Source organism: Ascaphus truei, unplaced genomic scaffold (genome assembly GCF_040206685.1).
Source record: "Ascaphus truei isolate aAscTru1 unplaced genomic scaffold, aAscTru1.hap1 HAP1_SCAFFOLD_3038, whole genome shotgun sequence".
Taxonomy (NCBI): Eukaryota; Metazoa; Chordata; class Amphibia; order Anura; family Ascaphidae; genus Ascaphus; species Ascaphus truei.
The window spans coordinates 4,094-19,862 of NW_027456004.1; the positions used below are offsets into that span (position 1 = coordinate 4,094).

Here is a 15,769-nt window from a genome sequence, read left to right on the forward strand (position 1 = left end):
CCATGTCACTGCCATTAGTACACTTTGCCCCTAGGAGAGACTGACCCCTTAACCATGTCACTGCCATTAGTACACTTTGCTCCTAGGAGGGACTGACCCCTTAACCATGTCACTGCCGTTAGTACACTTTGCCCCTAGGAGAGACTGACCCCTTAACCATGTCACTGCCATTAGTACACTTTGCCCCTAGGAGAGACTGACCCCTTAACCATGTCACTGCCATTAGTACACTTTGCCCCTAGGAGAGACTGATCCCTTAACCATGTCACTGCCATTAGTACACTTTGCCCCTAGGAGAGACTGACCCCTTAACCCCGTCACTGCCATTAGTACACTTTGCTCCTAGGAGAGACTGATCCCTTAACCATGTCACTGCCATTAGTACATTTTGCCCCTAGGAGACACTGACCCCTTAACCATATCACTGCCATCAGTACACTTTGCGCTTAGGCAGGGATTCTGGGACTTGTAGTTCTGCTCCCTTCAGCAGCTTAGCATTGCAGCAACTACAAGACTACAACTCCCAGCGTCCCCTGCGGCGAAGGCAGGAAATCACATGACCGAGGGGCTCAGCCAATGAGCGCGCTGTGCTGCTCCTCCCTTCTGCACTGGGTGCACAAAGGCTGCAGCACTGCAGGTAGGCGCTGGGTTTAAAGGGACAGCCCCTGTAAGGCTTAACCATACCATGTATGCAGCTAGTGTGGCCTCTTACCCCTCCCTGCCATGCTTCCTGCAGTGATCCCTACCTCTCCCCCCTCTCTCAGTCTGTGCCACCCCTGCAGTTAAGTGCTGGGCCACTTTTAAAATGGCTGCTGCCCTGCACTGGGGGCATGGCCACCAGGCCTGTGGCATTGAATGACCTTCAGCGTCTTGAGTGGGGAGGGGGGCGTGTTGTTGGTCTCGCGTCTCGCTCTGAAGCCACTAGCCTGCGGGCTTGCCGGAATCCTGGGGTCTTAAAATGGCCGCCGCCGGCTCCTTTGTAAATGAATGCATTCATAATTTAATATATATATATATATATATATGTGTGTATGTATACACATTAGGGCAGTGAAATAAAATATATATTGAACGCTAGATTAGTATCTATTATATCTGATAATCAGAAATAAAATGCTGTGGAAACATCAAATGACAATTTCCCAATGATCGGGGGGGGGGGGGGGGGGGTGGGGCGTCTCCGTCGTGACCACAATAATAGTTTGTCATATTTTGAGTTCCTGGGATATTAAAATGGCCGCCACTATTGCCCTTCGGGTTAGGTGCGGTTGTAGTGACCGCGGTGGGGATCTAGGAGTGGGCCCACATTGCAGAGCTCTGCCAGGGGTAAAATCAACGTGTGGTGTATTCCCGGGGTTTTTAAATGGCTGCGTGTTGAATGTCCTGGAGCTGAAGGGGTTAAGTGAGTCTTTTTTTTTTTTTTTTGCTGTATATATTTCTCTGCGTCATTTTACTTTTCATTGTTTTTTTTTTGTTTCCCCCCAAATAAACCATTTTTTTTTTTTTGCCAGGAAAGAAAATAATTGTTAGACGTGTAATCGGGACGTGGCTTCAGAGTACATGTGTGTTTAATGTGACAATCCCTCTTAGGGCCAAAGTGTACTAATGGCAGTGACATGGTTAAGGGGTCAGTCCCTCTTAGGGCCAAAGTGTAATAATGGCAGTGACATGGTTAAGGGGTCAGTCTCTCCTAGGGGCAAAGTGTACTGATGGCAGTGACATGGTTAAGGGGTCAGTCTCTCCTAGGGGCAAAGTGTACTAATGGCAGTGACATGGTTAAGGGGTCAGTCCCTCCTAGGAGCAAAGTGTACTAATGGCAGTGACATGTTTAAGGGGTCAGTCCCTCCTAGGGGCAAAGTGTACTAATGGCAGTGACATGGTTAAGGGATCAGTCTCTCCTAGGGGCAAAGTGTACTAATGGCAGTGACATGGTTAAGGGGTCAGTCCCTCCTTGGGCAAAAAGGACATACTGATATATCCTCTTATATGACAATTTGGCAACTCTACTGGCTAATTCTTAATCCACACACTTCGTATTCTTGTATAACCTGAGATAATTGACCAGGCAGATGAAAGAATACACAATAATTATGCGACAATATTAGAATGACACAGACTCCGTGAGAATATATTTATCCGTATATTACGGGTAACAAATCCGCAACGTTGAATTTTTTTTTCAAGTTGATTTAATTGGATAAATAAAAAAATATATAAAACCCTGTTTTTTTTTTATTTTTCCTTTTCATTTCTTTTAGGGCCTCCTCCTTCTGTTAGGTGGATGATCCTTCTCCAAAGATATGGATTCGCCAGAAAAAAGGATCTATTGAAATGTAAAGATTTTTTTTCCTAACCTTTATTGGTGGTAAGTGTCTATAATGTATACAGAAACACAGCAGTCCAAGCAATATCCTACATGTGTGTGTTTTTAATAAATCAGTTCTGTACTGCGAGGAAATTCTTGTAGCATTTAAATTAAATGAAGAAACAAAAATGTTTTCAAGACATTTTTAATCTTTCTAATGTAGGAAGCATTTCCAAAGTCACACCCCCTTCCCCTTCTGAGAGGCTCTGGCTCTTGAGCCCCGCCCGCTCTCTCTAGCAGTGCACCAATTGTATCTAGTAACTGCCCGGCCAATCATATTCCAGGATTACTACATTGCCCACAATGCTGTGCAAGAACTGAATTAAATAACCCCGGGGCAAGCGATCGATTTACAGGAGAACGGATCGATCTGCAGCTTAGCTAATCGCTTGTCAGTGTGCAGATTGTATTGATGCACATATTGAATAGGGGAAAATATATATATATTTAAAAAAAAAAAAAATGGCAGCATGAACAGCAGCTTTATCTATGTCACTCCCCCCCAAAAAAGGGTCTTGCCGCCAGCCATTTTTTTTTATCCCGCTGTAAACCGAGCATTCGATCATTGTTTACGTGGTTATATATGATCGATTATAGCAACGTTATAATGTGCCTTTGGTTAGGTGCACAATCGATCACATAACACAGCATTCTGTCTATTGAGCACGTGTCTGGGATAAGGTGGGATCAGTGGATGAGTAGAAGGGAGCTTGGATCGAGGTACAGAGGACGTCGTTGGCTGGATGTGAAGGTCTCACGGTGCGTTATGTTGTTGGGGTGGGGAGGGGAAGCCCCCCACGTGTTTCTGATTAGCGCGAGTTGTACATGTTGTGTCTTGCTTCCTTTATTTTGGCGCTGCTGCCTTATCCCCTCTGTACATTGTATGGGACATGTCTGGCAGCCTCGGCCCTCACCGGAGTGCGCGTGTTGGGGCGTTTTTTGATAAGTGTTAATTTTCCAGCTTGCGGATTTTGCTAAATGTAACAAGAAGGAGCAGTGGGGCCAGAGTGCTATTGATTTGGACTTAATTCACCAATTATATTTAATTTATTCACACTTACCAACACAGACAGACACACCTACCAACACAGACACACACATACTAACACAGATACACACACCGACACACACACACCTACCAACACAGACACACACATACTAACACAGATACATACACCGACACACACACACCGACACACACACACCTACCAACACAGACAGGCGCACCTACCAACACAGACACACACATACTAACACAGATACACACACCTACCAACACAGGCACACACATACTAACACAGATACACACACCGACACACACACACCTACCAACACAGACACACACATACTAACACAGATACACACACCGACACACACACACAAATACTTACTAACACAGATACACACACACCTACCAACACAAGACACACACACACCTACCAACACAAGACACACACACACCTACCAACACAAGACACACACACCTACCAACACAAGACACACACACACTTACCAACACAAGACACACACACACCTACCAACACAAGACACACACACACACACACTTACCAACACAAGACACACACCTACCAACACAAGACACACACACTTATCAAAGCAGACACACACACACACACACCAACACAGACACACACAACCTGCAGAGGAGAAGCTCTTGAATGCTCTGCATCGCCACCTGCTGCCCAGAAGCTGCAGTGGTTAAGCAGCCAGACCCCTGCTCTCCCCCCCCCCTACCGCCTACTGCTGTTCTAATGCGATAAGCCCCGCGCTCTCCCCCCCGCGCTCTCCCCCCCCGCGCTCTCCCCCCCGCCCCCCCGGATCGCCTGTGGCTGCAATGCACTCGCCCCAGACGAGTGCATTTGTCAAGCCCTGTGTATTTCTATATCCATGCAGAAGGATGAACCAAAGATCCAGCACACGTGGGGTTAATAATAAAGTATTTTTTTTTTATTGCCGCGATCGACGTTTTCGGGGTCCCCCGTTGGGACCTCGGTGAAGCTTTATAAACAAGTGAAGGAAGTAGACATTTATACCCCTCCCCCCCGCCCCCTAATAAAACAGGGGTCCCGGGGGGGTGTCCGTGATTAGTGCAGACAAGTAACGAACCAGTTAAAATCATTGCGCTCACGCCCGCAAACAATGAAGAATCCGCCTCCAGCACAGCGTGAGAGGCAAAGTTTGGGGAATACACAAACTAGCACAATCAGGTGGGCGAAGCCATACTGTACCCAAGTGAAGCGGGTGGAGGCGTGGAGAAGTCCTTCCCTGGAAGGGGCATGTGTGCAGCCTCCCGGGAGCTCATGGTACTCACAAGGGTAATCCAGTTTAAAGGGAAAGAGTCGGAAAGATCTAATACGGTCTAAGGCAGTCCTCTAGGGCCACCAACAGGCCAGGTTTTAAGTATATGCCGTCTTCAGCACAAGGGGATCAGTCTGTGGCTGAAGCCGGGATGTTGATTGGCTGTAGGTAGGGGTTGAGGGTCCTTATCTGACCTCAATATCTGTGTCTCTGTTGGGCAGGTGTTTTTTTTTTTTTTTTTATGGCATCCCCGGCAATGTCCGGCGAGATCCCGAAGCGCGGTCGGCCGCCCCTGGCCCCCAGCGCGCGCGAGAAACGTCGCAGGGAGACGGCCAAAAAGGGTCACGACCAGAGGATCAACATCGGGAACGCCTTCGACGACTGGATGGCGATAAAGAACGAGAAGTCTTTCACCAAACACGAGGAAGTGGCGAGGTTTCTTCTCAATACCTGCCGGTAAGTCGCGTCCCAAATCAGCGCCGCAGGTAACAGTCACACACAGATCCTCCTCTCACACCCACACAGACCTCCCCTCACCCTCCACACCCACACAGATCCCCCCTCACACACACACAGACTCTCACACTGACCCCTTCCCTCTCATACCCACACAGCTCCCCTAACCCTTCTCACGCCCACACAGACCTCCCCTCACCCTCCACACCCACACAGATCCCCCCTCACACACACACACTCTCACACTCACACCGACCCCTTCCCTCTCATACCAACACAGCTCCCCCAACCCCTCTCCTACCCACGCAGACCCCCCTTCCTCATACTCACGCAGACCCCATCTCTCAAACTCACGCAGACCCCCCTCCCTCTCACACCCAGTTGCACCATTGAGTTGTCGTCCTACCAAAATCTCTCCAAGAAGTGGTTCACAAAGTGTTTCTCGCCATTGTATGTGTGTGTATCTATATCTATATTTATACATACACGCATGCCTACATATATGTACATACCCATACATGCTCGCGCTCAGACGCACACATGCGCACAAACACACACATGCGCACAAACACACACACACACACACACACATATACTTGCTTTTGTTGCACCATTATTGAAACTCATTTGTTTTTTGCAGGCGATTCTCTGAAATTGTTCAGGATAATGGTAAGTGTGTCAACCCTAATTCTATGTATCTCAATTAGTAGCCAGAATAAGCAGTCTCTCCTTGGAGCAAAGTGTACTAATGGCAGTGACATGGTTAAGGGGTCAGTCCCTCCTAGGGGCAAAGTGTACTAATGGCAGTGACATGGTTAAGGGGTCAGTCCCTCCTAGGGGCAAAGTGTACTAATGGCAGTGACATGGTTAAGGGGTCAGTCCCTCCTAGGGGCAAAGTGTACTAATGGCTGTGACATGGTTAAGGGGTCAGTCTCTCCTAGGGGCAAAGTGTACTAATGGCAGTGACATGGTTAAGGGGTCAGTCCCTCCTAGGGGCAAAGTGTACTAATGGCAGTGACATGGTTAAGGGGTCAGTCCCTCCTAGGGGCAAAGTGTACTAATGGCAGTGACATGGTTAAGGGGTCAGTCCCTCCTAGGGGCAAAGTGTACTAATGGCAGTGACATGGTTAAGGGGTCAGTGCCTCCTAGGAGCAAAGTGTACTAATGGCAGTGACATGGTTAAGGGGTCAGTCCCTCCTAGGGGCAAAGTGTACTAATGGCAGTGACATGGTTAAGGGGTCAGTCTCTCCTAGGGGCAAAGTGTACTAATGGCAGTGACATGGTTAAGGGGTCAGTGCCTCCTAGGGGCAAAGTGTACTAATGGCAGTGACATGGTTAAGGGATCAGTCCCTCCTAGGGGCAAAGTGTAATAATAGCAGTGACATGGTTAAGGGGTCAGTCTCTCCTAGGGGCAAAGTGTACTAATGGCAGTGACATGGTTAAGTGGTCAGTCTCTCCTAGAGCAAAGTGTACTAATGGCAGTGACATGGTTAAGGAGTCAGTCTCTCCTAGGGGCAAAGTGTACTAATGGCAGTGACATGGTTATGGGGTCAGTCTCTCCTAGGGGCAAAGTGTACTAATGGCAGTGACATGGTTATGGGGTCAGTCTCTCCTAGGGGCAAAGTGTACTAATGGCAGTGACATGGTTAAGTGGTCAGTCTCTCCTAGAGCAAAGTGTACTAATGGCAGTGACATGGTTATGGGGTCAGTCTCTCCTAGGGGCAAAGTGTACTAATGGCAGTGACATGGTTATGGGGTCAGTCTCTCCTAGGGGCAAAGTGTACTAATGGCAGTGACATGGTTAAGGGGTCAGTCTCTCCTATGGGCAAAGTGTACTAATGGCAGTGACATGGTTAAGGGGTCAGTCTCTCCTAGGGGCAAAGTGTACTAATGGCAGTGACATGGTTAAGGGGTCAGTCCCTCCTAGGGGCAAAGTGTACTAATGGCAGTGACATGGTTAAGGGGTCAGTGCCTCCTAGGGGCAAAGTGTACTAATGGCAGTGACATGGTTAAGGGATCAGTCCCTCCTAGGGGCAAAGTGTACTTATGGCGGTGACATGGTTAAGGGGTCAGTCTCTCCTAGGGGCAAAGTGTACTAATGGCAGTGACATGGTTAAGTGGTCAGTCTCTCCTAGAGCAAAGTGTACTAATGGCAGTGACATGGTTAAGGGGTCAGTCTCTCCTAGGGGCAAAGTGTACTAATGGCAGTGACATGGTTAAGGGGTCAGTCCCTCCTAGGGGCAAAGTGTACTAATGGCAGTGACATGGTTAAGGGGTCAGTGCCTCCTAGGGGCAAAGTGTACTAATGGCAGTGACATGGTTAAGGGGTCAGTCTCTCCTAGGGGCAAAGTGTACTAATGGTAGTGACATGGTTAAGGGATCAGTCCCTCCTAGGGGCAAAGTGTACTAATGGCAGTGACATGGTTAAGGGGTCAGTCTCTCCTAGAGCAAAGTGTACTAATGGCAGTGACATGGTTATGGGGTCAGTCTCTCCTAGGGGCAAAGTGTACTAATGGCAGTGACATGGTTAAGGGGTCAGTCTCTCCTAGGGACAAAGTATACTAATGGCAGTGACATGGTTAAGGGGTCAGTCTCTCCTAGAGGCAAAGTGTACTAATGGCAGTGACATGGTTATGGGGTCAGTCTCTCCTAGGGGCAAAGTGTACTAATGGCAGTGACATGGTTAAGGGGTCAGTCTCTCCTAGGGGCAAAGTGTACTAATGGCAGTGACATGTTTAAGGGGTCAGTCCCTCCTAGGGGCAAAGTGTACTAATGGCAGTGACATGTTTAAGGGGTCAGTCCCTCCTAGGGGCAAAGTGTACTAATGGTAGTGACATGGTTAAGGGGTCAGTCTCTCCTAGGGGCAAAGTGTACTAATGGCAGTGACATGTTTAAGGGGTCAGTCCCTCCTAGGGGCAAAGTGTCTCTCTCTTTCTCTCTCCTTTTGACACGTATTTTATTTGCACCGGGATCATTCATTAGGCAAAACAAGATAGTAGGAACAAAATGCAGTTTATTCGGGTAAACCCACATACAACACAATAAATACACAAAATACAGGTAAAAGCACACTTAATGCGGGTGAAATCTAGGCTGTCCTAGGTGCAGGGCGCCCGTTGTATGAGCTTTCCCTGACTGGGATATACACCCTGGTCCTTTTCGGCTTCAGTTCCCAGCCGCGACCGCTACGTTGGATTTTCAGAACTTGGACCTCGCGTCTGACTTAGCCTCTGCCGGGCAGACTTTCCCAGCTTCACAACGAAGCCGGTTGCTCTGCTATTCGCGACAGAGCAGCTTTGAAAAGCCCGCCCCAGCTTCATCGACACAAGTCACTGGATGGTCTGGTTCTCTGAGTCGGCTTCCTCCTTACTTACCCTCCGCTGTTCTGTGTTCAGCGTGGAGGAAGGGGGAGCGACCAATCAGAGCGTGGGAATTCCTTCACACTAATGGGAATAGGGGCTCGTCCTTTGGCTGATGTCAGAGGAGAGGGCGTGCCAAGTCGGCTCGGGATGCGCCATGGTTGGGACATATCAATTGACCAATGGGAAACGCGTTGACATTCTGCGGCTTCCCCCAGTCAACCCATTGCCATCTACTGGGCAGGCTCTACTGAGTCTGGCAGACCAGAGGGTCCTCCCCGCAGGGGGTCTCTGTTCTCCAGCCTCAGTTCTCCGCCCTGCCCCGGCCACTTAGCACCCCGACACCTCAACATCCCGTCTCCTCTTTGAACTCCGATGTCTATCCAGACTTCCTGGCACCTACATGAATGCCCGGGCGGACTGAATAGACATTTATAGTAAAAGCACAAATGAAATAAAACATACTTTAATACATAGGATCACTTGGGGAGACTCATATTTGTAAAGGAAACAGGACTGGGATATCTGGGCTTTAAAACCAGGAGTAATTCAACCGGGGGGAATTGTCAAATTATGCCGGCACGCCGAGGAGAATTAGGGGACTACCGGTAACTTTGCCCCCCGAGCTCCTGCAAACAAAACAATTGCATTTCTACCGAAATATCCCACCTAAAACCCACAACCACTGCTTTTCTCTGCCACAGCTCTAGCAGTGTGAGCTAAATCAGCTGATGGGTAGTATCACTGTGATCTCCTACTTTTTTTAATGCCCCTCTGTGTCGTTGATTTAATTAGTGAGAGATGAGCAAGCTGGTCTGACGAGCAGCGAACTGGATTCCTCCCAGCACTTGTTGATTGACTGCATCGGAAATTACGTCGGAGACGCCAGCGGCTGCGGGATTATCGAGGGCCGAGCTATTACGGGCGCGGAAAGATCCGAACTTTCTTCTTTTTGGGCAAAGCACAAGGTGGAGGAGGAATACGCGTCTGGGACCTGCAAGCTGGATATCTCCGTCCCCACAGACCACACCACTGCCGCGTCTACACCAGCGTCATCCGATATCGTGGGCTCGTACCCAAATCATAACAGGTGACGTGACGTTTACGCCCGAACAAGTTCAGCCAATGTTTGATCGTACAAAATAGATATTCAGCGAAATAATATTTATATCTCCATTTTATATATGTACGTACGTATATAGAGTTTGTGTGTATGTGTGTCTCTAATCTCTATCACCACCACCCCCCACACACCTTCTCACTAACCAGCTGCAACATACCCAGGTCTTTGCCCAGCCAGGAGGACAAGCGGGATTTTACACGGGATAAAACACAAAGTTGCTCAAGAAGTGGTTTCCCAAAGTAGTTTAGACGATCTTCCACTCCGCTTAGGATTCGTAGATGACGAAAAAGCGTTTGATCCTGTCTAGACCGCCGCGGTTACGTAGATGCAAAACGAGGCCTGGCCGCGTAGGCTGACGAAGACGTTAAACTTGCCTAGGACGCAACTAAGCATCCCGATGGTATCGAGGTAGCAGAGACCCGTGGAAGGGTAGAAACCATCCGTGGCTCAGTGAGTAAAGACACTGACTGAGCAGGGGAACCTGGTTCAATTCCCGGCGTCGGCTCCTTGTGACCTCGGGCAAGTCACTTTGTCTCCCTGTGCCTCAGGCACCAAAAACGTAGATGGTAAGCTCCACGGGGCAGGGCCCTGTGCCTGCAAAATGTCTCTGTAAAGCGCTACGTAAAACTAGCAGCGCTATACAAGAACATTATTATTATTATCCATGGTAAGCCTAACTAAGTGGCTTCCGGCACTTGGCGAGCTAGCATTCTCCCCCCATAACCCTGAGATTGTGAGTGTAGGCCTAAAACCTTGTGTTGAGTTGCTCCTGTTTGCTCCGGGCCCAAATGAACTTGCTTTATTTAACTTCTGCTTTCAGTGGTGCTTGCGATCCCACGTACTGTCATCGTTCTGGCCTCCCATGCCAATTTTTTTTGGCTACAAGATGTCTTATCAGCCTACAGTTTCTATATGTACCCGTAGAAGAAAGCTGAACCTTTCCGGCTCAACTTGACACAAGGCCGCACTGAGTTTAGCTCCGTCTGCAAATAGAAAACGCCACATTTTTATTTTATTTTTGTATTTCATTGGTTTTTACTTTCTTCTTTCGTATGTTACATACATGCATACCCCGGTTTAATGACACTCACTTGAAGTACACTCGCGAGTAAGGACATATCGGCCAATAGGCAAACGGCAGCTCACGCATGCGCCTGTCAGCACGTTCGGAACAGCAATACCGGCTCCCTACCTGTACCGAAGCTGTGCGCAAGCGGGGAGACTATAGAGCCTGTTACACATGCGTTACTTACATCAGTTATGCACGTATATGACGATTGCAGTACAGTACATGCATCAATAAGTGGGGAAAAGGTCGTGCTTCACTTTAAGTACATTTTCGCTTTACATACATGCTCCGATCCCATTGCGTACGTTAATGCGGGGTATGTATGTATATATGCGTACGTTAATGCGGGGTATGTATGTATATATGCGTACGTTAATGCGGGGTATGTATGTATATATGCGTACGTTAATGCGGGGTATGTATGTATATATGCGTACGTTAATGCGGGGTATGTATGTATATATGCGTACGTTAATGCGGGGTATGTATGTATATATGCGTACGTTAATGCGGGGTATGTATGTATATATGCGTACGTTAATGCGGGGTATGTATGTATATATGCGTACGTTAATGCGGGGTATGTATGTATATATGCGTACGTTAATGCGGGGTATGTATGTATATATGCGTACGTTAATGCGGGGTATGTATGTATATATGCGTACGTTAATGCGGGGTATGTATGTATATATGCGTACGTTAATGCGGGGTATGTATGTATATATGCGTACGTTAATGCGGGGTATGTATGTATATATGCGTACGTTAATGCGGGGTATGTATGTATATATGCGTACGTTAATGCGGGGTATGTATGTATATATGCGTACGTTAATGCGGGGTATGTATGTATATATGCGTACGTTAATGCGGGGTATGTATGTATATATGCGTACGTTAATGCGGGTTATGTATGTATATATGCGTACGTTAATGCGGGGTATGTATGTATATATGCGTACGTTAATGCGGGGTATGTATGTATATATGCGTACGTTAATGCGGGGTATGTATGTATATATGCGTACGTTAATGCGGGGTATGTATGTATATATGCGTACGTTAATGCGGGGTATGTATGTATATATGCGTACGTTAATGCGGGGTATGTATGTATATATGCGTACGTTAATGCGGGGTATGTATGTATATATGCGTACGTTAATGCGGGGTATGTATGTATATATGCGTACGTTAATGCGGGGTATGTATGTATATATGCGTACGTTAATGCGGGGTATGTATGTATATATGCGTACGTTAATGCGGGGTATGTATATATGCGTACGTTAATGCGGGGTATGTATATATGCGTACGTTAATGCGGGGTATGCATGTATATATGCGTACGTTAATGCGGGGTATGCATGTATATATGCGTACGTTAATGCGGGGTATGTATGTATATATGCGTACGTTAATGCGGGTTATGTATGTATATATGCGTACGTTAATGCGGGGTATGTATGTATATATGCGTACGTTAATGCGGGGTATGCATGTATATATGCGTACGTTAATGCGGGGTATGCATGTATATATGCGTACGTTAATGCGGGGTATGTATGTATATATGCGTACGTTAATGCGGGTTATGTATGTATATATGCGTACGTTAATGCGGGGTATGTATGTATATATGCGTACGTTAATGCGGGGTATGTATGTATATATGCGTACGTTAATGCGGGGTATGTATATATGCGTACGTTAATGCGGGGTATGTATATATGCGTACGTTAATGCGGGGTATGCATGTATATATGCGTACGTTAATGCGGGGTATGTATGTATATATGCGTACGTTAATGCGGGGTATGTATGTATATATGCGTACGTTAATGCGGGGTATGCATGTATATATGCGTACGTTAATGCGGGGTATGTATGTATATATGCGTACGTTAATGCGGGGTATGTATGTATATATGCGTACGTTAATGCGGGGTATGCATGTATATATGCGTACGTTAATGCGGGGTATGCATGTATATATGCGTACGTTAATGCGGGTTATGTATGTATATATGCGTACGTTAATGCGGGGTATGTATGTATATATGCGTACGTTAATGCGGGGTATGTATGTATATATGCGTACGTTAATGCGGGGTATGCATGTATATATGCGTACGTTAATGCGGGGTATGTATGTATATATGCGTACGTTAATGCGGGGTATGTATGTATATATGCGTACGTTAATGCGGGGTATGCCTGTACATCTCTGTCTGCTGCAAATGTCCAGTTTTTGACGTATTTGTATGTTGTAATTTGACAGATTTGATCATGCTCGCCCCGCCAGCACGTCGCCGGAAGAGAACAATATTGATATTTTGATCTGTGAGGAGGGTTCGGATTCTGGAGATTCATCCTAGTGAACAATCTTTCCCCCTCCCTCCCCCACGCCAGAAAGAGTGACTTCCTGAACCGGTCGAATATGCCAGGATTTCCCGAGCGAACGTCTTTGTTTCCGAATATCTCTCCAGCAAGTTAGAAGTAAGAAGAAAAAAAAATCCACGGCGGCAGCCATATTTAAATCTCCCGGCAAAAACAGCGGAAGACGTCGTTCTGTTCCTTTTGTGGAAATATGACAGGGTATTTCTACGATCGGAGCAACAACAAAAAAAGGCGTTTAAGGCAATTAATACAAAAGAAAGAATAATAACATGAGGAACTTTGGGGGGGGGGGAAAGAACTAGGTTTTTAAAAACATACAATGATTTTTTTCGTGTTTATACAGATGTTTTTTTTTGTATTTTGGACAGAATTATATTGTGCCTTTTTTATTTTTTATTTTATCACATCATAATAAATGGAGCACAGGATTGAAGGATTGCTATAATCCCATTGGGGAAAAACATGGGCATTTTGGGGGTGAGGGTCCCCGATATCTGAACTGCCGCAAGGTTGGATTTTAAGACGACGACGACGATGATAAGATGGCGGATCTGAGACGCGGCGGAAACATCGGGGCTGATCGGTTGGATTTGAGAGATGTTTGTGGAGTGTTGCTATACCGTCGGATTAAAATGTCCAAACTTTGCTACGTCCGCCGGTCGCAAATGGCGCATTATTTGTGTAAGGGGTTAATATGCTGCGATGTGACGCGCAGTTTTGAGCTCAAACTGAGGCACTATCGGGAATGGCGCTTTTAATAAAACGGGAGCAATTTTGTGTCCGAAAGAAAGGGAAAATCTAGCTGTAAATATGAACCTTTAAGTGGCGTAGTGACCGGGGCCTGATTTATAGGGTGAATGTGCAGTAACGACCGGGGACTGATTTATAGGGTGTGCAGTAACGCCCGGGCCTGATTTATAGGGAGAATGTGCAGTAACACCCGGGGCCTGATTTATAGGGTGAATGTGCAGTAACGACCGGGCCTGATTTATAGGGTGAATGTGCAGTAACGCCCGGGCCTGATTTATAGGGAGAATGTGCAGTAACGCCCGGGGCCTGATTTATAGGGTGAATGTGCAGTAACGCCCGGGGCCTGATTTATAGGGTGAATGTGCAGTAACGCCCGGGGCCTGATTTATAGGGTGAATGTGCAGTAACGACCGGGGCCTGATTTATAGGGTGAATGTGCAGTAACGACCGGGGCCTGATTTATAGGGTGAATGTGCAGTAACGACCGGGGCCTGATTTATAGGGTGAATGTGCAGTAACGACCGGGGACTGATTTATAGGGTGTGCAGTAACGCCCGGGCCTGATTTATAGGGTGAATGTGCAGTAACACCCGGGGCCTGATTTATAGGGTGAATGTGCAGTAACGACCGGGCCTGATTTATAGGGTGAATGTGCAGTAACGCCCGGGCCTGATTTATAGGGAGAATGTGCAGTAACGCCCGGGGCCTGATTTATAGGGTGAATGTGCAGTAACGCCCGGGGCCTGACTTATAGGGTGAATGTGCAGTAACGACCGGGCCCTGATTTATAGGGTGAATGTGCAGTAACGCCCGGGGCCTGATTTATAGGGTGAATGTGCAGTAACGCCCGGGGCCTGATTTATAGGGTGAATGTGCAGTAACGCCCGGGGCCTGATTTATAGGGTGAATGTGCAGTAACGCCCGGGGCCTGATTTATAGGGTGAATGTGCAGTAACGCCCGGGGCCTGATTTATAGGGTGAATGTGCAGTAACGACCGGGGCCTGATTTATAGGGTGAATGTGCAGTAACGACCGGGGCCTGATTTATAGGGTGAATGTGCAGTAACGACCGGGGCCTGATTTATAGGGTGAATGTGCAGTAACGACCGGGGCCTGATTTATAGGGTGAATGTGCAGTAACGACCGGGGCCTGATTTATAGGGTGAATGTGCAGTAACGACCGGGGCCTGATTTATAGGGTGAATGTGCAGTAACGCCCGGGGCCTGATTTATAGGGTGAATGTGCAATAACAACGGGACCTGATTTATAGGGTGAATGTGCAGTAACGACCGGGGCCTGATTTATAGGGTGAATGTGCAGTAACGACCGGGGCCTGATTTATAGGGTGAATGTGCAGTAATGACCGGGGCCTGATTTATAGGGTGAATGTGCAGTAACGCCCGGGGCCTGATTTATAGGGTGAATGTGCAGTAACGACCGGGGCCTGATTTATAGGGTGAATGTGCAGTAACGACCGGGGCCTGATTTATAGGGTTAATGTGCAGTAACGACCGGGGCCTGAATTATAGGGTGAATGTGCAGTAACGACCGAGGCCTGATTTATAGGGTGAATGTGCAGTAACGCCCGGGGCCTGATTTATAGGGTGAATGTGCAGTAACGCCCGGGGCCTGATTTATAGGGTGAATGTGCAGTAACACCCGGGCCTGATTTATAGGGTGAATGTGCAGTAACACCCGGGCCTGATTTATAGGGTGAATGTGCAGTAACGACCGGGGCCTGATTTATAGGGTGAATGTGCAGTAACGCCCGGGGCCTGATTTATAGGGTGAATGTGCAGTAACGCCCGGGGCCGGATTTATAGGGTGAATGTGCAGTAACGCCCGGGGCCTGATTTATAGGGTGAATGTACAGTAACACCCGGGCCTGATTTATAGGGTGAATGTGCAGTAACGACCGGGGCCT

The 15,769-nt window shown here is 47.6% G+C and overlaps 1 protein-coding gene across 2 annotated transcripts; it reads left to right on the plus strand.

Annotated features, from left to right (window-relative positions):
• The first annotated feature begins 545 nt into the window (after window positions 1-545).
• LOC142483170 (uncharacterized) lies at window positions 546-13,747 on the plus strand. 2 transcript variants are annotated; one of them, XM_075583238.1, is made up of 7 exons: window positions 546-637; window positions 2,259-2,365; window positions 2,989-3,124; window positions 4,906-5,140; window positions 5,781-5,809; window positions 9,295-9,589; window positions 12,976-13,747. In XM_075583238.1, the coding sequence occupies exons 4-7, from the start codon at window positions 4,926-4,928 to the stop codon at window positions 13,070-13,072; spliced, it is 636 nt and encodes a 211-aa protein (XP_075439353.1). In that variant the 5' UTR covers window positions 546-637; window positions 2,259-2,365; window positions 2,989-3,124; window positions 4,906-4,925; the 3' UTR covers window positions 13,073-13,747. The 2 variants fall into 2 exon arrangements, with proteins under 2 accessions (XP_075439353.1, XP_075439354.1); XM_075583239.1 differs by lacking the exon at window positions 2,989-3,124.
• The last annotated feature ends 2,022 nt before the right edge of the window (window positions 13,748-15,769 follow it).

Bases quoted from the DNA above. Each gene is read 5' to 3' on its own strand.
- LOC142483170 (XM_075583238.1), top strand. From the start codon at position 4,926: ATGGCATCCCCGGCAATGTCCGGCGAGATCCCGAAGCGCGGTCGGCCG. The intron at 5,141-5,780 runs GTAAGTCGCGTC...TGTTTTTTGCAG, and splicing joins TTTCTTCTCAATACCTGCCG to GCGATTCTCTGAAATTGTTC. The intron at 5,810-9,294 runs GTAAGTGTGTCA...TGATTTAATTAG, and splicing joins TGAAATTGTTCAGGATAATG to TGAGAGATGAGCAAGCTGGT.